This window comes from Salarias fasciatus, chromosome 3 (genome assembly GCF_902148845.1).
Source record: "Salarias fasciatus chromosome 3, fSalaFa1.1, whole genome shotgun sequence".
Lineage (NCBI taxonomy): Eukaryota > Metazoa > Chordata > Actinopteri > Blenniiformes > Blenniidae > Salarias > Salarias fasciatus.
The window spans coordinates 19,830,116-19,857,380 of NC_043747.1; the positions used below are offsets into that span (position 1 = coordinate 19,830,116).

At 42.6% G+C, this 27,265-nt stretch overlaps 1 protein-coding gene across 5 annotated transcripts in view; it reads right to left on the reverse strand.

The window, feature by feature from the left end:
• Window positions 1–2,086: 2,086 nt before the first annotated feature.
• The window catches only part of LOC115386052 (Fc receptor-like protein 5), a 36,378-nt gene continuing 11,199 nt past the window's right edge, over window positions 2,087–27,265 (reverse strand). The window contains exons 2-12 of one of the 5 annotated variants that reach the window (XR_003931254.1): window positions 10,586–10,855; window positions 10,199–10,474; window positions 9,546–9,836; window positions 9,193–9,453; window positions 3,784–4,026; window positions 3,372–3,421; window positions 3,182–3,197; window positions 3,017–3,108; window positions 2,871–2,921; window positions 2,658–2,720; window positions 2,087–2,563 (exon numbers count right to left, since the gene is read on the reverse strand). Coding sequence is in view for 1 of the 5 variants with exons in the window: in XM_030088253.1 (XP_029944113.1) it covers window positions 2,659–2,720; window positions 2,871–2,921; window positions 3,017–3,108; window positions 3,182–3,197; window positions 3,311–3,421; window positions 3,784–4,026; window positions 9,193–9,453; window positions 9,546–9,836; window positions 10,199–10,474; window positions 10,586–10,855 (1,673 nt within the window). In the remaining 4 variants the exon portion in view is untranslated. Of the gene's footprint in view, window positions 2,564–2,657; window positions 2,721–2,870; window positions 3,109–3,181; window positions 3,229–3,310; window positions 3,422–3,783; window positions 4,027–9,192; window positions 9,454–9,545; window positions 9,837–10,198; window positions 10,475–10,585; window positions 10,856–27,265 lie in introns of all 5 variants that reach the window. The other 4 variants (XR_003931252.1, XM_030088253.1, XR_003931253.1 and 1 more) reach the window with 4 other exon arrangements.

Sequence of the window (27,265 nt, forward strand, 5' to 3'; positions counted from 1 at the left end):
ATACGTAATTATTATATCTGGCGTTAATTTCCTCTAGAACCGTGCGGTTGATCGAATGTTCGAGCTGAACGTGGCCATGTGATTAGGGCCAGGAGAACAAAAACTGACTCAGCGGTGAGTGAGATGGAAAGATTGGATGATTGTATTGACGGAAATTGATTGTAAAATGGTTGATTTTCATGGTGAAGATATTTGATGCCTTTTTATTTTCTTTATGTGATGAAAGAGCTAAATGTTTTGTGAAATGTGGAGCAATGAAGCACACATTTGGTTTTGTAACCTCAGGTTGCCAATTATTTTACATTCATTGTGTTTTTTTATCAATTTGGTGGCTTTATATCACGTTTTCTGTTTATTTTCTATGAAAATGGATTAGTTTTGAGCTTTTGACTTCACCATACTTTCAGAATAGATGTGATTTCGTATAAAGAATGCGTGAAAGTAATTCTGATTGATCTTTTCTGGCCTGTTCATAGGTCAGGTTTTTTGTGAATTGTTTCCTGTTGGATTTGAGTGGTGGATGTTCATCGCTCGGGGTGCGGGTGGAGTTTCCGACCGGGACCGGAGCCACACTCCGCCAGGGTCTGGAGCTTCGCCTGCGGGAAGCAGTGGGGCTGCACAGCCCAGGATTTTGGATTTCCCGGTGTGAACTGGGTGGCGAGCCAGGACGAAAGAACATGCACGTTGATCACAGATTCTTCTCCTTCACAGTGGTAGGATTGAACTGATCACTGACACACAGACACTGACACACTGGAGCACTGACACAGTGGAATACAAACTGAAGAACTTGATTTTGAAAGGGCCCCAACGGAACAAGGACTGCTTGGGAACTGGGTTTTCTTTTTGCCGGCTTTTATTATTTTGATTTATTATTTTCCATATATTCTTCTGCTTGCTGTGTTTGTCAATTGTTGTTGTGATTTCAAATAATATGTTTGCACTCAATCAGATTATTGTGTGTGTCGTATTTGATAACTAATCACTGGCTCTTAAAGATCTAGAATCGCTCTGATAGTAGCCCAATTGATTTGATTTATTTGACACCCACCTGTGCCTTATTACGACTTCGCAATATTGGTTACATTAGGCTTTGTTGTGGTGTGGGTTAGGGTTAGGGTAAGGGTCAGGGTTAGGGGCTAGACATGAATGGGAGTCAATAGACGGTCCCCACAAGGATAGAAATACAAGACTGAGCGCGCGCGCGTGTGTGTGCGTGCGTGCGTGTGTGTGTGCGCGCGCGCGCGCGCGTGCGTGTGTGTGTGTGTATGTGTGGGTGGGTGTGTGTGTTTTCGTATGCGCAGATTCCAGCAGCTCAGGCACACAGTGGCGTCTTCGGTTTCCAGCAGGTTGTCGATGATGAAGACTGACTGGTCCAAAGAGCGTCCTCCACACTTCAGTGCCTAACCTGGTTATTCAGACATGCTGCAAGAAACTCTTTTATTTTCTCAAACCTTTAGCTGTATGCGGCTGCAGTGACAGTACAGAGAGCAGGAAAGCCATCCAGCTCTGTCTCCTGCATGTTCATAAACAGAGGTGAGGTTGGGGGATGTGGACGGATCGGTAAACAGAGGGCTTTTCTTTCCGGCCCAGAACCATGACAGTCTGGTACAATGACTGAATTACAGCCCTGACCTGACCTCTCCACCCAGAAGATCCCGAGATTCTAAAATTCTCGGTCCCAGATAAGTGGTGGAAGATGGATGGATGGATGGATGCTTCCATTCTTGAAACTGTCTCATTCCTTGTTTCAGTCTCTATGAGGACAATTCAGTTATCAAGGAGTTACCAGAGTCTCCACTTCCATTAAAATAAGTTTCTAAATCCAACATTGTCATTGGAATTCTTTAAGTTTTTTTTCTCTGTAAACACAACCAGGTTATGAAGATAAAATTACTTTTAAATCATTCCATTGTGGGAAATCCAGTCATCATAGTAGCTCCACATTGAACAAATATGAAAGAATAATAATTTAAGAAAAGCTTACAAAGATTCAATATTTAATATACCAAAATTGAAGTAAAAGAAAAAGTGTAAAATAATTACATTGAAACGTCATTGCATTTTAGACAGTGCTTGTGTTGTAATCGTGCTGATTGTGAGCCGTATCTATTCAAATATAAAAGAAAATGATACATTTTGAATAAGTGAAACATCCAAAGTGAAAAAGTGACAAAACTGAAATGATAAAACAATAATAATCAGCAGAACAACAGTTAAAGACTTTATATAAAGAAGACCTGTGCAGATTTAAAATTAAAACCCTCTAATAATCACAACAAACTTAGACGTGACAATTGTTGTGAAACAGTGTGAAAAAAAAAAAAATCACTGAATCAATCAACCAGACATTTTCACTTGAAATATGTGGAATGAAGCATCTTCCTCCACACACCGTCCTACACACAGTGTGTATTCTGTGCATGAGGAGCAGCTCCTTGTTTCAACCACCAGACTTGATCTGGTTTCAGTCACTTTTCATGTTTTAATCAGAACCTGTTGATTCTCGGACTCTGCTGTGGTTTCCAGTCCTGAAGATGAGGCTCCACTGGCATCACTGACACTGATTTATGGAATTTTGGAATTTTAAACAGTTTTTCACATATATTTTCACAGAATGGAGAAACTTTCCTTCATTGCTTATTCTGCGTACTCACATCATTCATGAAGATCATCAAGCTGGTGGGATGTGACATTGATGTAATCCTGAGCTGGTTCACCTGTATTGATATCATATAAAATTCCATCAGTACTTTTTGATCATGTTTCGACTGTTTCTCCGTTCAGCACTTCCTTTTCACTGAGGTTGCTGCAACAAGCGCAAGACTCAACCTGGACTTTATTTCATAGAAGGTTTGTGTCAGACTGACCGTTTGCAGGGTTTCCAGGGCGTCTGAGGGATTCATAAAGAGAAACATCACCTAGAAGAAGTCAAAGAAATGCAGATCAGAAACTTCAGCAAGCAGTTAAAGTCAGATCAGATGATATTAGGAGTGTATTAATTCTAAAAGTGAACCATGCAGGAGAGAGGAGTAAAGTTGAATTTCACTCTGGGTCACTGGCTGGTTTGTCGCAGAGCTTTGATTGACATACAAAGACTCAATACGTCTGAAAATGAAGCAAATTATTCAGGAACATGCAGCTTATTGCAATTAAAACCACAGATGAGCGTCACACCAACCTGCTGCAGCATGACCCTGTAAAACAAATCAGTTATATCAAACAATACTGTGAAGAAAGTCATGAATATTGAATAAAATCTAAATCCATCATCATTTTTCAGGAGGTTATAAAGTTAAAATCAACTCACTCTTTTTGCAATTGTAGCACCACAGCAGGCAGAGGATGAAAATAAGCAAAACTCCACAAACCAGCCCAAAGATCAACCAGACATGGAATGAAGAGCTCTCAGATCTGGACACTGCAACAATGAATATTATGGAAGATTAAAACTCATGGTTGGAAGCGTTTATCAGGATAGTGACCATATTTGGTAACTTCCTGTTCTTTGAACTAATGCAATCACAATAAATAGCTCATAAAAACACTGAAATATGTTCAGTTTAATGATCTCCAACACATTTGATTACATATAAAGACAGAGACATGTTTAATCACGCTCTCTATAAAGTCATATAACCTCAGAGTGCATTTAGTCTCAATGTGGATCCATATTTTCAGTTGCCATGTATTTGGAAGCTCTTGATTTGTATACTATCAAGCGTTAACATCGCATAAAGAATTTACAATTACATATTTCAGAACATGTAAAAAGTTTGTCACCTTTCACAGCCATCCAGCTTTGTGCTGATTCTCTTCCATTGTACTGACACTTGTAGAAACCTTCATCTGATTCTGACACTGCAGAGATCTTCATCTCTCCTAGTCTCTCATTTTCAATGAGTTTGTTATTTTTGTAGAAAAACACATCAGAGGAAATATTTCCAGTCTTCATGACACAGAGGAGAGTTACAGACTCTCCCACAGGTACAGGATACACAGGGCTCACCAGGATAACGCCATCAGCTGGAAAACAAAGTTCAGTTCATTCATTGGAAGGCGAGATGATGAGGATGGAAAATACACACTAATAAGTTGGTGTTTTTCATCCATCTGTCCATCTTCTGCAGCGCTCCATCATACTGAATGTTCCAGGCTGCTGGAGTTAAATCTCAGCAGATAGATAGATAGATAGATAGATAGATAGATAGATAGATAGATAGATAGACAGGTAGATAGATAGATAGATAGATAGATAGATAGATAGATAGATAGATAGATAGATAGATAAAAACTTTAATAATCTCCCAAGGGATAAATTCAGGTGTCCAGCAGCATACACAAATCATTCGCATGCAAATAAATAACAAAAGTACATTAAAATAGCGATAAAGTACTCATAATGTACTCGGTTCGACTCAGGCACATCTTTTAAACAGCCTGATTGCTGAGGGGATGAACGACCTCTTGAAGCGCTCAGTTCTGCGGCGCAGTGACAGGAGCCTGTTACTCCGGTCACTCTTTTGAGCTGCAACTGTGTCGTGCAGTGGATGTTTGGGGTTCCTCAAGATACCCTGCATTAGAGCCCTCATCCTCCTCTCCAAGACTGCTTCAACAGAGTCCACCTTCCTCCCCATCACAGATGCACACTTCCTTATCAGTTTGTCCAGCCGACTGCTGTCTCTTTTTGTCATACTGCCACCCCAACAGACAACCCCAAAGAAAACAGCACCTGCAGCAACAGACTGATAGAAAATGTACAGCATGTCACCACACACGTCAAAAGATTTAAGTCTCCTCAGGAAAAACAACCTGATCTGTCCTTTCTTATACAGGGCCCGAGCCTGCTCTGACCAGTCCAGTTTGTGGTCAAGGTGCACACCCAAGTATTTGTAGGTGTGAACAACCTCAATACTCTCTCCGTTCATGATGACAGGTTGATGAGAGGGCTTCCTGCCAAAGTCAATGATCATCTCCTTCGTCTTAGAGGTGTTCAGAATAAGACCATTGTCCCTGCTCCAGGTGGTGAATCCCGCGATGAGCTCCCTGTACTCTTTTTCGCCCCTACCCTTCACACATGCCACAATTGCAGTGTCATCTGAATACTTCTGTACATGACACGCAGCAGATCTATGAGCAAAGTCAGCAGTGTACAGTGTGAAGAGAAAGGGAGATAGTACAGTCCCCTGCGGTGCACCAGTGTTGCTCATCAGGGTCCCAGACACACACCCCCCGAGCCAGACATATTGTGACCTCAGAGTCAGATAGTTGTGGATCCAGCGAACAAAGAGAGGATCCACTCCCATCCTCTCAAGCTTCCCCTTCAGTCGCTGAGGCTGGATGGTATCAAAGGCGCTTGTAAAGTCGAAAAACATCAACCTCACATAGCCTCCAGCTCCCTCCAGAAAGGAGAGCGCCTGATGGACCATAAACAAGACCGCATCGTCCACTCCCATGCCATCCTGATAGGCGAACTGAAGGGGATCCAGCGCTGATATATATATCCACTTGAGGTTTGAGCAGCCAGAGCAGCAGCCTCTCAAAAGTCTTCATCACCATAGATGTTAAGGCCACTGGTCTGTAGTCCTTCATCCCTGCAGGCCTTGCCACCTTGGGCACTGGGACAAGGCATGAGGTCTTCCACAATGCAGGGACACGTCCAGTCTGAAGACTCCGATTGAAGATGATTTGGAGAGGCACAGCCAACTCTGACGCACACTCCCTCAGCAGCCGTGGTGATATCCCATCAGGCCCTGCAGCTTTCCGTCCATGGAGCCTCCTCAGCTCCACACACACCTCCTCCACAGTGAAGGCCGGCGCGTCAGCAGAGGTGGAGCAGCCGCTGGGTGGAGAAGAGGAGCAGGTCACAGCGGCAGAGGTGGAGCAGCCGCTGGGTGGAGAACAGGAGCAGGTCACAGCCGCAGAGGTGGAACCGCTCCCGGGTGGAGAAGAGGAGCAGGTCAGAGCAGCGGCCGAGGTGGAGTGGCCGCCGGGTGGACATCCGTTAGTGTGTGTGTGCGTTTGTGCAGAGTCAAATCGGTTGTAAAAGCGGTTAAACTCATCTACCCTGTCCACATCTCCAGGAGCTACACATCCCTTCTCCTTGAAACCAGTAATGGTTCTCATGCCTTTCCAGACCTCTCGGGAGCTCTTATCCTGCAGCTTCCTCTCGAGTCCTGATTTGTACTCCCTCCTGGCCCGTCTCATAGTCCTCCTCAGATTATGTTGAGCAGTCCTCATTCTCTGTCGATCACCAGACTTAAAAGCCTCCTTCTTACAGTTCACCAGATGTTTTGTGTCACTTTTGATCCACGGCTTGTTGTTTGGGAAGCAGCGCACAGTTTTCAGGGACACTACCACATCCGTGCAGAAATTTATGTAATCTGTGACACAGACCACACTCTCATCGATGTCATTGTCCATGTCTGAACCCACAAGCAGATTCCAATCAATGTAAACTGTTTCAAAACAGTCCCTCAGCCTGCCTGTTGTCTCGGGGGTCCACTGCCTAAAAGATCTCCTGACTGTAGGCTGTCTCATCACAGATGGTTTGTATGATGGTCTGAGGTGTATGAGATTGTGGTCAGTCTTTCCAAGGGGAGGCAGAGGCATGACAGAGTAAGCAGATTTTACATTCACATAACACAGGTCCAGAGTGTTGTTATGTCTGGTTGGACACTGCACATATTGAGTGAAGCTGCCTAAATGAGGGCTTACATCAACATGGTTGAAGTCCCCTGAAATAATGATGAGCGCCTCTGGATGTGAGGACTGGATCCTGGACGCCGACTCCTGGATGACGTTACACGCTGACGTCGCGTCCGCACGCGGCGGGATGTAAACAATAATGGCGGCGACCAGGTGGAACTCCCTCGGGAGATAATATGATCTCAATCCGACCGCCAGGAGCTCTACATCACGGGTACAGATTTTATCTTTCACCGTGATGTGACCGGAATGGCACCACTTGTTGTTGACCAGCGTGGCAAGTCCACCACCCCTCGCTTTCCCGCAGGATTCCGCCGCTCTATCCGCTCGGACGAGTGTGAAGCCGGGGATGCTAACAGCGGAGTCCGGCAGGGTCTCATTCATCCAGGTCTCCGTAAGCAGATATAACGAAACTTCCCAGTAAGCACTCTCGCACTTCATCAGGGCTTCCAGCTCATCGCGCTTGTTGGGCATAGAGTTTACATTACCCATTATAATAGATGGCATAAAGGGCTTGTACCTCCACCTTTTAGCTTTTAGCCGAGCGCCGGCTTGCTATCCTCGGAAGGGCTTCTTGATGTTGTGCGGGATCGGATGCCTAATTCCCCTCGATGTGCGCCTTAACTCAAGGAGCTCATCCCTCGAGTACTTGTACCAGCACATTTCAAAACAAAACAACCACCAAAAACACAAAAACGCTAGCGCTGCTCGGCATAGGCGGATCTAGGGGGTGGCTACTTGGGCTCAAGCCCCGGATGTTTTGTCAGGAGCCCTGCATTGCGGATCCGAGCTGGTCTGAGTATAATGTGCAGTACTGGAATTCACCAGAGAGTGGCAGCATGCGCTGGAGAGCAGCCAGCAGTCTGCCGCCTGTCCAGAAGAAGAAGCGTTCACGTCTATGCGCGCGAGTTGCTGCTCCTTGATTCCACTGTTAACCAGTCGACTCATAATGGATATCTGAAGCTTTTTCAAAAAGCGGACGTCGCCACCACCAGCAGCAGCAGCAGCAGAAGCAGAAGCTGCTTCATGGATTGATGTCCCGGTTTGTGAAACTCTGACTGATTTTGCTGGCTGGCTATAAGTATTATACGTTAATACCAACAACAACACAACCGCACTGAAAATGAAAGACAGCAAGATCAATGTTTCATTCCAGGATAAGACTAAAAACCCTTGATGAAATATGAATGAAAAGTATTACTAGCAAAATGATTAAAGTATCCATTGTGCAGAAAAGTGCTCCCTGTCAGTGCTTTGCCATTGTATAGGATGTTTTTGTATTATTATACTGTATATTACTACTGCAGATGTTTAAGCTTGTCCTAATTTTAGCTAATATGTACACTTTTGGGTGGTTCAATCAACAGTTAATAATGATGTATTTTTCAGCTAATCCAAGGGAGTTTAAAACAGTTCATTTATTTAAAGAAGAGGGAGAATTTTCTAATCTCATCAAGACAGATTTCAAACATTTAAAGTCAATATATCAGCATGTTTCATAGGTTTCATTTCTAAATATTTTTATTTATTTTGGTTCATGTGTGAGTGAAGAGGAAAAGACAGGAGATGACCCACATTTAACATTCAAAAAAAAGGCATGACAAGACACGAGAACAGCTCTGAAATATTGTATTTAAAGAGTAACAGAGACAGAAGAGAGGAAGGAGTGAAAGAGAAAGTGAGGGGGAAAATGAACAGGAAATCATAAAAAAATGTGCAAAGAAAGCAAGAGAGAAGAGACAGGAGGATTGAAGACAGGATTTGAGGACAGGATTGAAGAACAGAGCAGTAAAGGACAGCAGAGGTGCCAGCCAGGATCACAGGCAGCCTGGAGTAAGGAAATAAGGTATTTTATTTCTTTAATTTATGATCAGTCTGAATAACTTTTGTATTTTATATTTTTTCTTTCTGTTGACATGAGGCATAAAACAATGTTCTTCAAGGCTTCTGTTGGTAAGACATTTGCATCATTGAAGGGTCTGATTATTAAGTGTTCTCCGTGTCTTTCTCAGCTTTGAATTGGTGGTAAGTTGATGTAAAATAAATAAATAAAATAAAATGAAATAAAAAAAAGATAGTGTAGTGTGCGTGGCACAAAAAATGGTGAAAAAAATAAATCGGCATCTGCACCCTCAGGGCTAAACCCCTGATCTCTGAGAATCAGAGATCCGCCCCTGCTGCTCGGACTTGCTGCCACCGCAGTTGGCGCATGCTCAGTCAGTTACACACAGTGACTTCATCACAGGACAGAAAGGACAGAAAATCAAACACATTCACATCACACCAGCTTTGATTTTCATTCACCTTTTCTTTCTTTTTTTTTAACTACACTTTGAGCTGCAGTCTAACGATCAAAAGTGCTTCACAAATACAACAACAATTTCCAGAAACTATTTCCGTTTTTAAAAAGTCTTGATCAGGTTAGAAAAAGAAAGAAAAAAAAAGCCTCAAAACTCCAAACAAGCAGAGAAAAAGACAACTCACAGTGTGTGGAGATATTGACTGCATTGCTGAACTCTGTTCCAGACTCACACCAGTACACAGCTTTTCTTGGAGCCTCATTCTTAATATATGTTGATCCATTGATTGTAGCTGGAGGAAGAAAGCTCAACAGCGAGTCGTCAGTCAGAAACCGGATCAGCCTCCACTGGGAAGAGTTTCCTTCACATGTCAGTGAGAGAGATTCAGAGGTGAAGTGTTGGACTCTGTCAGGATTCACTGTGAGAGACGCTGATGGATGAACACCTGGACAAAACATCAAGGCTCAGTGAAGGATGGCATTTCTATTTTGGCTGCTGGAAGACAACAGTTCAAGAGTTCCAGAAAGACAAACTGACCTGAAGACCAGACAAATGTGGGACGACTGTGTTGTGTGTAAATCAGCGGATCCCCTCGTCCAGCTGAACATGCATATCCTGCTGTGTGTGTCTGTCCATGAACTGTGAAGGAATTGTTTGCTGTCCCACTGCTGGTACCAGGTAGAGGCTCATAGGTGTAGGAATCCTGAGAGTTTGGAACAGCTTTGAACCAGTAGAAGCTCCACCCTGCTGACGGAGGTTCAGTGTGACAGATCAGAGTGACTGAAGCTCCAGGAATCAACCATGATGGAGACACAGAGAGCTTTGGTCCTGAAGGAGAGAGGTTATTTTTATCAAATCAAAAGGTAATACATGTTGGCCAGCATGACATGATTCATTCATACTTTGACTGAGTCTATTTTACTATGTGATTTAGATTAACTTGACTCCAAACATGTCAAACCTCACATTCATGAAAATATTATGAAACAGGAAAATTTAAAAAATATTATCCCTTTAAAGACAATTAGTTCAGTTAGTTCTGCCAAAAAAAAAAAATACTACTTATGTACAGTTTAAGGACTGAATTGGCAGTCATGTGTTATAATATTAGTGACATTATGTTACATTTTATCATCTCATTGTCTGAATATCAATCTAACAAACAGGAAAAACCAACAACCATCACTTACGTAACACTGACACTGTGAAGGCTTCACTCCATGTGGTTAAAGAATAAAAGTCATCTCTGCGAGTGGTCATACATTTATAGTCTCCATTGAAGGACTCAGAAGCAGTGAATTGTAACAACTTTTCATCCTCGTTTGGAAGTGATCGTGAATTTCTCCTCCAGTAATACCTCCAGTCAGTCTTCTCTCCTCCCTGGACCTCACATGTCAGAGTGATCTTCTCACCCTGGAATATCTGAGACCAGCTGGGTTGTTGTGTTATGACAGGCTTGTTGGTGACTGTTTCCACCAGATATGAGGAAACAAAGACAAACAGACACATTAGTTTCATCAGGATTTCTATGCTGATCAAGAAAACAAATTTATTGAGAATAAAAAAACTGAACTCACAAGTTATCCTAATGATGGCTACATCACTCATGTCAGAGAGATAACCTGATGTTTCTCTCTCTCCTCTGCACTGGTAAATTCCTCCTTTAGATACCTGGATGACTCCACTGTCCCCAACACTTGTTTCAACTAGTTTCTCCCAGCTGGTTGATGTTGTTTTGTAAAACTCATATTTCCATCCATCAGAGTCTCTCACAGAGCAGGAAAGACTCACTGAGCCTCCGACTGAGATGGTTGTATTGCCTGATGTCAGTGTAGCCCTGGGTTTCTCTGTGGATGGAAAAACAACACACAGCTTTAAATAATTATCTGAAGACTTCGTGTTTCTTCATTTTATGTCGATTTAATCAGATGATGAATTCATTCTCTTCACTTCAAAAAACCACGTTGTGATTTGTGTTTATTTTAACTTGACAATTTGTGAAGCTGGAAAACTTCAGTTCCTCATGATTGAATATTGCTTGTGGCGCCCCCCGGGGGTCAGTACTGGATGACAAAAATTTAAAATTGGTTTCATTTGTGGATTTTGTTCAGGACGATTTACAGGACGTATTTTTTCTTTTCTTAATTTTTATTTTCAGGTTCTCATGAGAACATTAACTGCAGTAATGTTTCATCCAAATGGTCTATTTGTATTAAGTTGACCCAAAACATGTCAAATCTCTCACACGCTCACTTGAGTGGCAATTCAATGTGATGGAATTGTTGTCTTATTTAGAGGAATGTTATACTTGTAGTATTCATTTTGAGTTGCTGTATTGAGTTAGTTAGCTTTTGAATTCATTTTGAATTTAGTTTGCTTCAGTGGCTATTTGAGACTCAGCCTTATTTTATTTCAGAATTTCTGTATCTATATTTTTTTCTGCATTTTTGAATCGTGCACCAGGCTGAATTGGTTTGCTGGGATGTGTCAGGATTCTGTTCTGGCAGGCTTTGGGCAGTCCCAGCCTCCCTGGGTCCTGCTGATTACTCACTGCAGTCAGCTGGGGACTGCCACTCTGCCTGCCTATTTAAACCTCTCCCAGCCACCTGGTCTGTACCGGATCATTATCCTCACCAGACTGCTGCGCTGCTGCAGAAGTTCTTCCCTGCTCAGCCATTCTCTGTGAGGGATTTCGCCTCGACCTCGCCACAACTTCACCTCCAGTCAACCTGCGGCACTGCTGCCAGGCTACAGTCGTTGTGATTTTCTGCACTGAATAAACCTGTGCAAACTTCATCCTGTTTCCATCTCTCTGTGTTTGGGTCTAACGGCATACCGATCATGACAGGATGTGCTGATGTAACCTGGTGTTTCTCTACACAGCATGCACTGTCTCTTTAAGAGTCACGACAGTAACCCCTGCCTTACGGCCATAGAGCGGTGATCCTGGAGTGGGTGAGCTTGTGAATGTAGACTCCAATGCTGCGTGGTGATAGCAAATGGCTGAGCGGTTGTGAGCCTCCACGAGCCGTCTTGCTGTTCAAATTGATCATCATTTCTGTCTTCCTGCTAGTGGCGGGAGGGATCGGAGCCAAGCCGTTACCTCGTGGTCCCAGGACTGATCAAACATCCGGCTCATCACATTTGCCACTTGAGTATCATTTTTTTTTATTTCCTATAGAGCTCTATAGTATTTTCTTTGGGTACCCAAGTTTTATTTTCTTTGATGGACGTCATTTTCTTTTTGAGTGAGGACTATCCAAATCTGTGGATCTCTAAGACTTAAGAACATTGGTTATTCAAACACAAGGACTGAAAGAGATAATACGGGAGATCTTTATTTGTATTCCAACTTCATTTTTTTTCACAACTGTTTCAAATATGAAACTGTTTGGCTGTTCATATTGGAATCTAAGAGAAGTTGGTTTTGTTTCTTTGTATATGAATCAGTTTAATCTGTTTTTTTTCTGACTTCATTGAAATGAGGGGAGATCTTGAGTTTGTGAAGATACGTTCCAGTCCATAAAATATTTCATTTCATTTTATAGGACTTAGGTAGCATACTTCTGCCAGGACCCAGAATAAATTTCCTTCTGAGTAAACTTTGATCTGAGCTCATCTTTGTTTCTGTTTGAGAGTGATATATTGATACTCGGTTACACTTAAACTTTTTCTTCTTATTATTTACCTCCGCCAAGGAGGTTATGTAATCACGTCCGTCTGTTGATTGGTTGGTTGGTTGGTCTGTTAGCAACATTACGGAAAAAGTAATGGACGGATTGCAATGAAACTTTCTGGAAAGGTGGGTCTTGGGCTAACTTAGAATCCATTAAATTTTGGTGATGATCCAGATCACTGTCTGGATCCAGGAATTTTTGAAACGATTTTTTATCATTCATTCATTCTTTCAATCTTTATTAAGGACACAGGTGCGTACACTTGATCCATAGATTAAAAAAAGAGTATATAAAATACTTTACCAAATTCCAATGCTGTCTAAAGTGTATAAAAAGAAAAAAAAACAGCTATTTACACATATGTCACACCAGTTACATAAAGACAAGAGCGCCAATGTTTCCACAGTTTTGATATGAATCTCACAGAACTGTACTCAGGACTGACCAGAGACCGTATGATGGCATTTTCAGAGTTGTCAAGTCGGCACATGAATTTGTAAAAATAATGACGAAGTGCAGCAGAACAAGATCGTACACCACATTCAGCAAACATTTGACTGGCACTACAGTGTCTGGGCAACTTCAGCAGCAGCCTCATGGAGTCATTATAAGCCACTGTGAGCCTCTGCAAACTGGACTTTTTGTAGTTTCGCTACAGTTGTGCAGTGTGCAAAGGAGAGCAAAAAGATTGAAACAACTTAATTTTAACACTCACAGAGCACTACTGAACTTTCTAACTAACATATTAGATTGACCATACAATTTACACAGCTGTCGGTGCATGTCCCTGTCATCAGTGAGGTCACTACATATATAATTACCCAGGTATTTCAGCTCATTAGTGACATTAAGAGCATCGCCACACAATGTGAACTTCGGGAATGCTATATATTTTTCATCTTTCATTCTCACAATCATTATTGAGCTTTTTGTGGTGTTATATTTGATGTCATTTTCGATGCCATATTGAGAACAAATATTCAGTAGCTCCTCAAGTCCCGCACTGTATGGACAAAACACAACCAGGTCATCTGCATACATAAGGTGATTCACCACAGAGCCTCCAACAGCACAGCCAGTATTACAATTGTTTAGCTGTATAGACAAATCATTCATGTACATATTGAAGAGCAGAGGGGATAAAATCCTGCCTTGTTGGACCCCATTGCTGACACTGAATGTGTCGGACATGGACTCCCCATATTTCACCTGCATGGTCTGCTTGGAGTACCAGAATATGAGGATTCTAATGAGGTAGCTTGGAACACCTCTGTTCGACAACTTTCTAAATAGTTTCTCGTGATTAATTCGATCAAATGCTTTAGAGGCATCAAGGAAACATAAAAACAGTAGAAAAAATACAGGGCAAAAATACAGGTGTCAGTACTATGCTCAATCTTGAAACCAAAATGGTTGGCTGCATTGTACAGATAGGGTGCAAGCCTATTCAAGATGACTTTTTCAGGCACTTTTGAAATGGTGCTGGCCAAGGCTATGGGCCAATAGTTTTCCATGCAGCTAAGTTTCTTTGTTTTGTTTATTATCACTGCGACAAGTAAAACAGAGAGCAGTGACTCAGGCAAAGTACCATGCATCATGAACCCAATAAAACAAATGGCCAAAAGAGGACAAAATTTTTGGCTGGCAAAGCTGAGATGTTCTGATGTGACTTTATCAAGACCACATGACTTATTTTGCTTCAGTCTGGAGACAGCCTCACACACTTCTTGAGGAGTTACGATAGCTCCCACATCCAACTCTAAGGCCTCAACAGCAACTAAGCTACTCTGTATACAATTAAACACTTTAAAATAATAGTTCTTCCAAAGAAGACAAATATCATCAGAGCCAAATGTACCATCAAGGTTTGTCGGAAGTGAGGCTCTGCAGTTGTTAAGCTTTCTTATCTCTTTCCAGAAATCACAATAATTATTGTTTTGCAGTTTGTGCGCCAACGATTCAGATCTTATACGATTTTCATTTCTTGTGATATATCTCAGAGCATATTAAATTTGGCATTAGCTCATTTTTTTCCTGTCAAACAAAGGGCCGTTTCTTAGTTTACCACCCTCAACCCACGCCTTAAATGCACTCTGGGCTTCTGCATGAACTTCATCTACATATACATTCCACCCAGGTTTACTGTAGTGAGTGCTTTCACTGCGATGACATAGGGGCGTGCCAGATGTAATAAGGGCATTTACAACTTCATTGTACAACAAATTGAGCTTAATTGATTTGTGCAGTTGATGCCACAGCACAGAATTGCATCTTTAGGCAACATAATTTTATCTAGGTGCAAATGTGTCCTCTGGCAATAGGCATGTATATCCTCACTTGTTAAATTAGATCAGTTTGCTTTTTCAGCAGTATCAAATACATTGACAGGACTTAATTTTGGAATGTTGTCCAGGTTACACTTGAGTGTTAAAGGCATATGGTCAGATGTGGCCAAATCATACATACTCTGCATTTCAGCAATCAAGGAGTGGGCATCAGCAGTGTATATACAGTGGTCAAGCCAAGATGTAGGCTGCCAAGCATCACTTACATAAGTATAGCTTTCTTTAGGCAATAGGACTTCACTAGACAATATGAGGCTATTTTCATCACAAATTTTTTTCAAATGCAGGCCAAACAATGATTTATCATCAGCAATGTCAGCATTCACATCCCCAACAATACAGATACATGTGCAGTTACTATCCTGGATAAAAGCCATAAGAATTGCAAGTCTGTTTATATATATATTCATCCTCATTTTGAGTACACTCATACAGAGTATAAACATTCAGTATCAAAAACTTGCCACCATTGTGGAGGATTTCCAGGCCAATAGCCTAATCAATCCCCAGTCTCACCACTTTTACCATATTGTCATATTTCTTATTCCACAAGACAGCAACTCCACCGGGTATTCTGCCTTTGACGTGCTTGGCATTCAAATCAGTTGTGGACTCTCCAGCTCCGTGAAAATCCTCATGTATACAATTTAATCTTTCGAGGTCCTGCCTAGCTAAAAAAGTCTCTTGCACACATAGGATATCGCACCCTTCCAGGATCTTATCCACAATGACACGGCGCGCTCGGTTCGCTTCAGTTTGTCCTACACGCAAACCGCGCACATTATATGAGACAAGAGAAAGAGGCACACCATCCATTGTTTAAGCATTGGGATCATGAGCACTTGCTTTGCTGATTGCCTCGAGAGCTACAGCCCCAGGTGTAGTACTAGGTTGAGAGCTGTATCCAGTCTCTCCCAACTTTATTTGGGCTTAGCTACTATTAGCTCTTGGTTTGCGTGCCTCATAATATCGCTGGATAAAAGTTCCCTCTGGCCAGAGTTGGGCATCATATAGTTCAGCTACTTCATGGCAATCTGCTGTTACACGAAATGAAGAAAATCGGTTACTGGTTGGCTATATTTTCTTACAAGTCACCTTCTTGGCCAGTTTCTCTGACAGATAAGCACTCAGCGTGTCAGTGTCTGGCTCAGGAGAAACTAGTGGCAAATACACTCACCAGTTTTGTTTTGATCACTGGGATGTTGCTTGAGGTCCCGGTGCCAATTACTCCAATTTTTCTTCGCTGTTCCTTTTTTGGTCGGGTTTGGAGGGCAGAGTTGTGCTGTGTCACCGCTGCAGGCCGAGAGGGTTTTCCCCTCTTTAGCACCTCTTTATCATTGAGAGATAGGGCAGTCTTTCACATAGTTGGGCAGGCCCGCCGACAGGGGGGACAAACGCCTGGTTCACACAGGATGCGCCGCGCGCAGAAGCGCTGCGCACCGACTGTCAGATCGGCGCCCCTGTTAACCTATCTGACGGTTCATACAGGAGGCGCGTGGGAGCGCCGCACTCGTAGCAGCTCGCCCCGTGGACTGTGGGCGCTCCGCCCCTCTCTACTTTCTCCGCGAGCAGCGCGCGCCATGGGCCGCCATTTGTAAAGCTGGACAGAGCAGATCGCACCACACAGGAAGTCGGGAACGGAAAATACGAGACAATCCGGTCCATTTTCACATTAAAATGAAGTAAAAAACATCAGTTATGTTGCTTTTTGGTTTTCCTTTTCAGATGAACACACACACACACACACACACACACACACACACACACACACACACACACACACACACACAGGGAGAGAGGGTGAGAGAGAGAGGCACCGCACGCTGCAGTGCTCCGCTCAGATCACACCCGCGATCACAACGTTGTTTTATTATATATGGTGTTATTATTGTTGTTGGTGACTGATTTGAGCTGTGGCGGAGGTCTGCGCTCTCTGAGTGCCAATTTCTAGTTTCATTAATGAAACACAACAGAAGTTTTGAGTTGCCTGATTGGGCTTAGAATTTATTTTGGACAAGACGTCCCAACTTAGCTTTCATTCATCATCATCAAAAATGTAGATTTAAAATCTCCTCTTTTCGGTGTATTCATTTGACGAGTAATGCACTACAATTCCGTAACGTCCCTGAATTCGAATTCTTCACTTGGGGACCTTGTTGAATAGTTATACAGTATTCTTCATATTATGTTTATATAGTATTATTATAAGGACAGGGCACCTTTGTGAAGGAAGGAGAGAGGGAACTAACAGGTTTGCAGCTGTGCCAAGAGGTGTACATTGACTACGGAGTGATATCACTGTGGAGTGTTTAGTATGTGTACAGTCCCCAAGTGTCAAACTAAGTGTCAAACAGGCACAGGTGTCCTTCCAGTATAAAAGGGCGAGGCTGAGCTCAGTCTTTGCGCCAGTTTCAGATGGTCAGGTTGGCTGCCGGGAGCGTTTAGAAATAAAGGTTTTCTTCTTGCATTCTGACTCCGACTCTGTCAATTTTTTCCCAAGGCGAACCAAGTGTGGATATAATTGAAGATTTTACGATTTTTCTGAAAAATATGTTTGTGGATTTTTTTGCATCGCAAATGGCCTAGTATACTTATTAAATAAAAATCCACGACATATAATTGGCGAGCTCCAGCCAGGAGGAGTAACCGGAGAGTGATTTACCTGTGGACGAGGACCCGACTCAGCATATTGTGGCCACAACAATTGGAAAGGTAAGCAGATTAATTTATTCTGCTTCTAAATTTTTTGTGTGCTTGATGTCTGGTCTCCACCCAGGTGAAGTCTAAAACCGGATCAAATTAATCCAAAAGAACCTAGCTAAAGTTAAAAAGTGATTTAAAAATAATAAAATAAAATAAAATACACAAAAATTTGATTTGAGTGGGAGTCTGGAGTCAGAATGCAACCTGACCAAACCGCGTAATAACCATGGTGCGGAAAGAATGAAAGGGGCCTGCTTGAATGTCCTAATTGTTTTTTGGCTGCTATGCTGTCTTATCTTCTTGGGAGCCTTAATATGGATGGTGGTGAGGAAGCGGCATAGAGTCTAGGGAAAGGTCGGCATAAAGCAGGACCCGTTTCAGGCAGATCTGCGAGATACCGCTGAGTTTTTACTAAACAGGACAGCTGAGTGTTGCTCTTGGATAGTTTAAGCTCAGCGGAACAACAGAACTCTCGAAGGGGCAAAGTGGCCCACAGAAGGGGCTTTTGATGATAAATGTTGTGAAGGAATGGCATCAAACATCAAGCACTACAAAGCCGATGACCTCAGCAACAGTAGAAGAGGGAAAAGGATGACAGAGCAGGAGGTGCTGCAATGATTTTGGCAAGAAGGACAGAGACAGAGAAAGCTGAAACCAGCCAGGCCCACAGCTCCCAGCAGCCCCCCACGCCTGTCAAATCCCAAGAAGCGGGATGAGAAGGAGGGCTAAACAGCCAGCCGCCAGGCAGAAGGAGACAGCCCTGATGCTACAGCTCCACCATGGTTAGGGGAGCGTCCTCCACCCTATAAGTACCCCAGAGACTTGAATCCATTCAAAGAAAACCCAAGCCATTTGTCTTCGTAAGACGTCAACTCATTTGTGGGACAGTATCCACTGTTTCACTCGGAAGGGGGAGAATGCAGTGGGCAGCTGGAAGGAAAGATCAAAGTCTCCTGGGATCACATGGGGAGAGCAAGAAAGGAGGGAGACCTGTTGAAGCGGCTGATGTAACAGACCATCCTGACGAATTAGAAGGCAACGATGAAGACAGATACAGCCTCCTGGATGCACATGTGTCTGCGGGAAGTGCAAACAGGAAGGCCTACGAGAACATAAAAAAACAGTTATCACTCAGAAGAAATTAACCCTCACCGCACCCAAGCTGGAAGCAGTTCACGAGCGCCATCCGGAGGAAGCTACACTGGAAGGAGGAGCCAAGACTCAAGCTGGGGAGAAGAGGGCGGATGGTCTAGAGCTGAAAGGAATGCAGCCCCACAGATAAGAAGAACTCACAGCTCAGAGGAGATGTATAAAATAAAGTTTGAAGTGGAAGGCATAATGAGTGAAGACCCCACATACAAGATAAAGCAGAAAGGGAAGGAGCTCCAGCACAGAAAGGTGGTGGAAGAGATGAATAGCATCCTGAGCCAAAAACGGAACAGCTGGGAACAGATGAAACAGGAATTACACAAGAAGGAAAAAGAAAATTAAAGCCGCGAGCGGCGTCAAAAGGCCCTCGCCCGCCGCTTACCTGACCCGCCCCGTTTTATTCTTTCATTGATGTTTGTCAAATTTGGCACATTTCCATGGCAACAAGTAAATTTGATTTGATGGGAGATTTTTCACTTGGGCCCATTAGAATAACATGGGGAACTTCAGCCATCGCCACGGCAACACCGTTGAAATTACAATATGGTTGCCATTTGCTTTTTTGATCAGGATAACATGAAGAATTTATCAACCAATTTCCATTCATTTCTGATAAACTAATAATTTTACTCCCCATACAGATTTTATTTTGATTCTGTTGGGGGCGCTGTAACGCCAATTTTCAGAATTTCACTGTTGATGTGTCCAGATAAGAAGGGTCAATAAGTGTTTAAAATTTGGTTTGGATTGGAGTCATTATGTAGAAATGGCAGCCATTTATCACACTGAAAAAATGGCGGAATTTGACATCAACTTTGCGGCATTGCCACGCGGAAACCGTGATCTGAAGATTTGTGAATTGGATAACTTTTAATTGTCTACTTGTGTAGATGGTGTCCACCAAATTTCAGCTCATTTGGAGAAGCGCGCGATCAAAACGAACATTTTGTACGACGCCCTGGAAAACGCTGACTCAGCAATTTTGAAAATTCAATCCGAGCTGGCTGCTTTCCTGCTGTTTTGAGGTCGGGGTCATAATAATATTTTTTGTTTGTCCCAACAACGCGCATGTGTATACCGAATTTTGTGGCTGTACGACAAAGTTTATTGCGGACCCCCTCCCATTGACGCAATGCATTTTGGGTTTTGCAGGTGGCGCTGTAGAGCCAATTTTAAAATCCCAGTATTGAAATTCATATTGAAAAAAATTTTTCGCCGGAACTGAATTTTGTGCAAAGTTTGGTGAGTTTTTGAGCATGTTCAGGGGGTCAAATTCCAGTTTAAAGAGCAGAAGAAGAAGAAGAAGAAGAAAGAAAGAAAGAAAGAAAGAATTAAAGCCGCGAGCGGCGTCAAAAGGCCCTCGCCCGCCGCTTACCTGACCCGCCCCGTTTTATTCTTTCATTGATGTTTGTCAAATTTTGCACATTTCCATGGCAACAAGTACATTTGATTTGATGGGAGATTTTTCACTTGGGCCCATTAGAATAACATGGGGAACTTCAGCCATCGCCACGGCAACACCGTTGAAATTACAACATGGTTACCATTTGCTTTTCTGATCGGGACGACATGAAGGAATTATCACCCAAATTCCATTCATTTCTGACAAACTAATAATTTTACTCCCCATACAGATTTAATTTGATTCTGTAGGGGGCGTTGTAATGCCGATTTTCAAAATTTCACTGTCAATGTATCCAGGAAGGAAGGATTAATCAGTCTTTAAAATTTGGTTTGGATTGGAGTCATTATGTCAAAATGGCAGCCATTTATCACACTGAAAAAATGGCGAAATTTGACATCAACTTTGCGGCGTTGCCACGCGGAAACCGTGACCTGAAGATTTGTGAATTGGATAACTTTTAATTGTCTACTTGTGTAGATGGTGTTCACCAAATTTCAGCTCATTTGGAGAAGCGCGCGATCAAAACGAACATTTTGTACGACGCCCTGGAAAACGCTGACTCAGCAATTTTGAAAATTCAATCCCAGCTCGCTGCTTTCCTGCTGGTTTGAGGGCGGGGTCATAATAATATTTTTTGTTTGTCTCGACAAGGCGCATGTGTATATCGCATTTTGTGGCTGTACGACAAAGTTTATTGCGGACCCCCTCCCATTGACGCAATGCATTTTGGGTTTTGCAGGTGGCGCTGTAGAGCCAATTTTTAAATCCCAATATTGAAATTCATATTAAAAAAAATTTTTCGCCGGAACTGAATTTTGTGCAAAGTTTGGTGAGTTTTTGAGCATGTTCAGGGGGTCAAATTCCAGTTTAAAGAGCAGAAGAAGAAGAAGAAGAAAGAAAGAAAGAAAGAAAGAAAGAATATTAAAGCCGCGAGCGGCGTCAAAAGGCCCTCGCCCGCCGCTTACCTGACCCGCCCCGTTTTATTCTTTCATTGATGTTTGTCAAATTTGGCACATTTCCATGGCAACAAGTAAAATTGATTTGATGGGAGATTTTTCACTTGGGCCCATTAGAATAACATGGGGAACTTCAGCCATTGCCACGGCAACACCGTTGATAATACAACATGGTTACCATTTGCTTTTTTGATCGGGACGACATGACGGAATTATCACCCAAATTCCATTGATTTCTGATGAACTAATAATTTTACTCCCCATACAGATATTATTTTGATTCTGTTGGGGGCGCTGCAACGCCGATTTTCAAAATTTCACTGTCAATGTGTCCAGATAAGAAGGGTCATTAAGTGTTTCGTATTTGGCTGAGATTGGAGTCATTATGCACGAATGGCAGCCATTTATGACACTGAAAAAATGGCAAAATTTGACATCAACTTTGCGGCGTTGCCACGCGGAAACCGTGGTCTGAAGATTTGTGAATTGGATAACTTTTAATTGTCTACTCGTGTAGATGGTGTCCACCAAATTTCAGCTCATTTGGAGAAGCGCGCGATCAAAACGAACATTTTGTACGACGTCCTGGAAAACGCTGACTCAGCAATTTTGAAAATTCAATCCCAGCTCGCTGCTTTCCTGCTGTTTTGAGGTCGGGGTCATAATAATATTTTTTGTTTGTCCCGACAAGACGCATGTGTATACCGAATTTTGTGGCTGTACAACAAACTTTATTGCAGACGCCCTCCCATTGACGCAATGCATTTTGGGTTTTGCAGGTGGCGCTGCAGAGCCAATTTAAAAATCCCAATATTGAAATTCATATTAAAAAAAATTTTTCGCCGGAACTGAATTTTGTGCAAAATTTGGTGAGTTTTCGAGCATGTTCAGGGGGTCAAATTCCAGTTTAAAGAGCAGAAGAAGAAGAAGAAGAAAGAAAGAAAGAAAGAAAGAAAGAATTAAAGCCGCGAGCGGCGTCAAAAGGCCCTCGCCCGCTGCTTACCTGACCCGCCCCGTTTTATTCTTTCATTGATGTTTGTCAAATTTGGCACATTTCCATGGCAACAAGTACATTTGATTTGATGGGAGATTTTTCACTTTGGCCCATTAGAATAACATGGGGAACTTCAGCCATCGCCATGGCAACACCGTTGAAATTACAACATGGTTACCATTTGCTTTTTTGATCGGGACAACATGACGGAATTTTCCCTGAAATTTCATTCATTTCTGACAAACTAATAATTTTACTCCCAATACAGATTTTATTTTGATTCTGTAGGGGGCGCTGTAACGCCGATGTTCAAAATTTCACTGTCAATGTGTCCAGGAAGGCAGGATTAATCAGTGTTTAAAATTTGGTTTGGATTGGAGTCATTATGTAGAAATGGCAGCCATTTATCACACTGAAAAAATGGCAAAATTTGACATCAAACTTGCGGCGTTGCCACGCGGAAACCGTAGTCTGAAGATTTGTGAATTGGATAACTTTTAATTGTCTACTCGTGTAGATGGTGTCCACTAAATTTCAGCTCATTTGGAGAAGCGCGCGATCAAAACGAACATTTTGTACGACGTCCTGGAAAACGCTGACTCAGCAATTTTGAAAATTCAATCCCAGCTCGCTGCTTTCCTGCTGTTTTGAGGTCGGGGTCATAATAATATTTTTTGTTTGTCCCGACAACACGCATGTGTATACCAAATTTTGTGGCTGTACGACAAAGTTTTTTGCGGACCCCCTCCCATTGACGCAATGCATTTTGGGTTTTGCAGGTGGCGCTGTAGAGTCAATTTTTAAATCCCAATATTGAAATTCATATTAAAAAAAATTTTTCGCCGGAACTGAATTTTGTGCAAAATTTGGTGAGTTTTCAAGCATGTTCAGGGGGTCAAATTCCAGTTTAAAGAGCAGAAGAAGAAGAAGAAGAAGAAGAAGAAGAAGAAAGAATAATATTTTTTGCAAAAACAATATGCTTTTTTTTTTCCTGCCGTTATTTCGCCCACATGTTATATATTTTCGGAAAGGTCTCAACAAGCCCGACGTGTCTGTGAGGTGTTTGAGAGTGTGAATGTCTGTGGTCGAGCGCGCAGCGCTCGACAACTCATGTTTGTGTGTGAGAGTGTGTGTGTGTTTTTTGTATTTGTACACGTGTGTATGAGTGCATGTCAGGGTGTGTATGTCTGGACATGTTGACCTATGTCTGAGGTCGAGCGCTGCGCGCTCGACTTCTCATTTTTGTACGTTTGAGTGTGTGAAAGGCCTGTGGTCGAGCGCTGCGCGCTCGAAAATTCGTGTGTGTGTGCGCGTTTGTGTTTGTACACGCGCATGTGTGAGTGCGTGTCGGTGTGTGTGTGTCTGGACATGTTGAATGATGTCTGTGGTCGAGCGCTGCGCGCTCGACTTGTCGTCATTGTGTGTTTTGAGAGTGTGAAAGGCCTGAGGTCGAGCGCTGCGCGCTCGACTAGTCGTTGTCTGTGTTGCAGAAACAATAGGCCCTTCGCCCTTGGCAGGCCAGGGGCTCGGGCCTAATTAAAGCCGCGAGCGGCGTCAAAAGGCCCTCGCCCGCCGCTTGCCTGACCCACCCCGTTTTACTCTTTCATTGATGTTTGTCAAATTTGGCACATTTCCATGGCAACAAGTACATTTGATTTGATGTGAGATTTTTCACATGGGTTCATTAGAATAACATGGGGAACTTCAGCCATCGCCATGGCAACACCGTTGATATTACAATATGGTTACTATTTGCTTTTTTGATCGGGACGACATGAAGGAATTATCACCCAAATTCCATTCATTTCTGATAAACTAATAATTTTACTCCCCATACAGATTTTATTTTGATTCTGTAGGGGGCGCTGTAATGCCGATTTTCAAAATTTCACTGTCTATGTGTCCAGGAAGGAAGGATTAATCAGTGTTTAAAATTTGGTTTGGATTGGAGTCATTATGTAGAAATGGCAGCCATTTGTCACACTGAAAAAATGGCAAAATTTGACATCAACTTTGCAGCGTTGCCACGCGGAAACCGTAATCTGAAGATTTGTGAATTGGATAACTTTTAATTGTCTACTCGTGTAGATGGTGTCCACCAAATTTCAGCTCATTTGGAGAAGCGCACGATCAAAACGAACATTTTGTACGACGTCCTGGAAAACGCTGACTCAGCAATTTTGAAAATTCAATCCCAGCTCACTGCCTTCCTGCCATTTTGAAGGCAGGGTCATAATAATATTTTTTGTTTGTCCCGACAACGAGCATGTGTATACCAAATTTTGTGGCTGTACGACAAAGTTTTTTGCGGACCCCCTCCCATTGACGCAATGCATTTTGAGTTTTGCAGGTGGCGCTGTAGAGCCAATTTTTAAATCCCAAAATTGAAACACATATTAAAAAAAATTTTTCACCGGAACTGAATTTTGTGTAAAGTTTGGTGAGTTTTTGAGCATGTTCAGGGGGTCAAATTCCAGTTTAAAGAGCAGAAGAAGAAGAAGAAGAAGAAGAAGAAAGAATAATATTTTTTGCAAAAACAATATGCTTTTTTTTTTTTCTGCCATTATTTCGCCCACATGTTATATATTTTCGAAAAGGTCTCGACAAGCCCGACGTTTCTGTGAGGTGTTTGAGAGTGTGAATGTCTGTGGTCGAGCGCTAAGCGCTCGACAAGTCATGTTTGTGTGTGAGAGTGTGTGTGCGTTTTTTGTATTTGTACACGTGTGTATGAGTGCATGTCGGGGTGTGTGTGTCTGGACATGTTGTATGATGTCTGAGGTCGAGCGCTGCGCGCTCGACTTGTCATTTTTGTACGTTTGAGTGTGTGAAACGCCTTGGTCGAGCGCTGCGCGCTCGAAAAATCGTGTGTGTGTGTGCGTTTTTGTGTTTGCACACGTGTATGTGTGAGTGCACGTCGGGGTGTGTGTGTCTGGACATGTTGTATGATGTCTGAGGTCGAGCGCTGCGCGCTCGACTTGTCATCGTTGTGTGTTTTGAGAGTGTGAAAGGCCTGAGGTCGAGCGCTGCGCGCTCGACTAGTCGTTGTCTGTGTTGCAGAAACAATAGGCCCTTCGCCCTTGGCAGGCAAGGGGCTCGGGCCTAATTAAAGCCGCGAGCGGCGTCAAAAGGCCCTCGCCCGCCGCTTACCTGACCCGCCCCGCTTTATTCTTTCATTGATGTTTGTCAAATTTGGCACATTTCCATGGCAACAAGTAAATTTGATTTGATGGGAGATTTTTCACTTGGGCCCATTAGGATAACATGGGGAACTTCAGCCATCGCCACGGCAACACCGTTGATAATACAACATGGTTACCATTTGCTTTTTTGATCAGGACGACATGACGGAATTTTCCCCGAAATTTCATTCATTTCTGATAAACTAATAATTTTACTTCCCATACAGATTTTATTTTAATTCTGTAGGGGGCGCTGTAATGCCGATTTTCAAAATTTAAATGTCAATGTGTCCAGGAAGGAAGGATTAATCAGTGTTTAAAATTTGGTTTGGATTGGAGTCATTATGTAGAAATGGCAGCCATTTATGACACTGAAAAAATGGCAAAATTTGACATCAACTTTGCGGCGCTGCCACGCAGAAACCGTTATCTGAAGATTTGTGAATTGGATAACTTTTAATTGTCTACTCGTTTAGATGGTGTCCACCAAATTTCAGCTCATTTGGAAAAGCGCACGATCAAAACGAACATTTTGTACGACGTCCTGGAAAACGCTGACTCAGCATTTTTGAAAATTCAATCCCAGATAGCTGCTTTCCTGCTTTTCTGAGGGTGGGCTCATAATAATATTTTTTGTTTGTCCTGACAAGGTGCATGTGTATACCGAATTTTGTGGCTGTACGACAAACTTTATTGCAGACGCCCTCCCATTGACGCAATGCATTTTGGGTTTTGCAGGTGGCGCTGTAGAGCCAATTTTTAAATCCCAAAATTGAAACACATACTAAAAAAAATTTTTCACCGGAACTGAATTTTGTGCAAAGTTTGGTGAGTTTTCGAGCATGTTCAGGGGGTCAAATTCCAGTTTAAAGAGCAGAAGAAGAAGAAGAAGAAAGAAAGAATTAAAGCCGCGAGCGGCGTCAAAAGGCCCTCGCCCGCCGCTTGCCTGACCCGCGCCGCTTTATTCTTTCATTGATGTTTGTCAAATTTGGCACATTTCCATGGCAACAAGTACATTTGATTTGATGGGAGATTTTTCACTTTGGCCCATTAGGATAACATGGGGAACTTAAGCCATCGCCACGGCAACACCGTTGATATTACAATATGGTTACCATTTGCTTTTTTGATCGGGACGACATGAAGGAATTATCACCCAAATTCCATTCATTTCTGATAAACTAATAATTTTACTCCCCATACAGATTTTATTTTGATTCTGTAGGGGGCGCTGTAATGCCGATTGTGAAAATTTCACTGTCAATGTATCCAGGAAGGAAGGATTAATCAGTGTTTAAAATTTGGTTTGGATTGGAGTCATTATGTAGAAATGGCAGCCATTTATCACACTGAAAAAATGGCAAAATTTGACATCAACTTTGCGGCGTTGCCACGCGGAAACCGTGATCTGAAGATTTGTGAATTGGATAACTTTTAATTGTCTACTCGTGTAGATGGTGTCCACCAAATTTCAGCTCATTCGGAGAAGCGCGCGATCAAAACGAACATTTTGTACGACGTCCTGGAAAACGCTGACTCAGCAATTTTGAAAATTCAATCCCAGCTCGCTGCTTTCCTGCTGTTTTGAAGGCGGGGTCATAATAATATTTTTTGTTTGTCCCGACAACGCGCATGTGTATACCGAATTTTGTGGATGTACGACAAAGTTTATTGCAGACCCCCTCCCATTGACGCAATGCATTTTGGGTTTTGCAGGTGGCGCTGTAGAGGCAATTTTTAAATCCCAATATTGAAACACATATTAAAAAAAATTTTTCACCGGAACTGAATTTTGTGCAAAATTTGGTGAGTTTTCGAGCATGTTCAGGGGGTCAAATTCGTGTTTAAA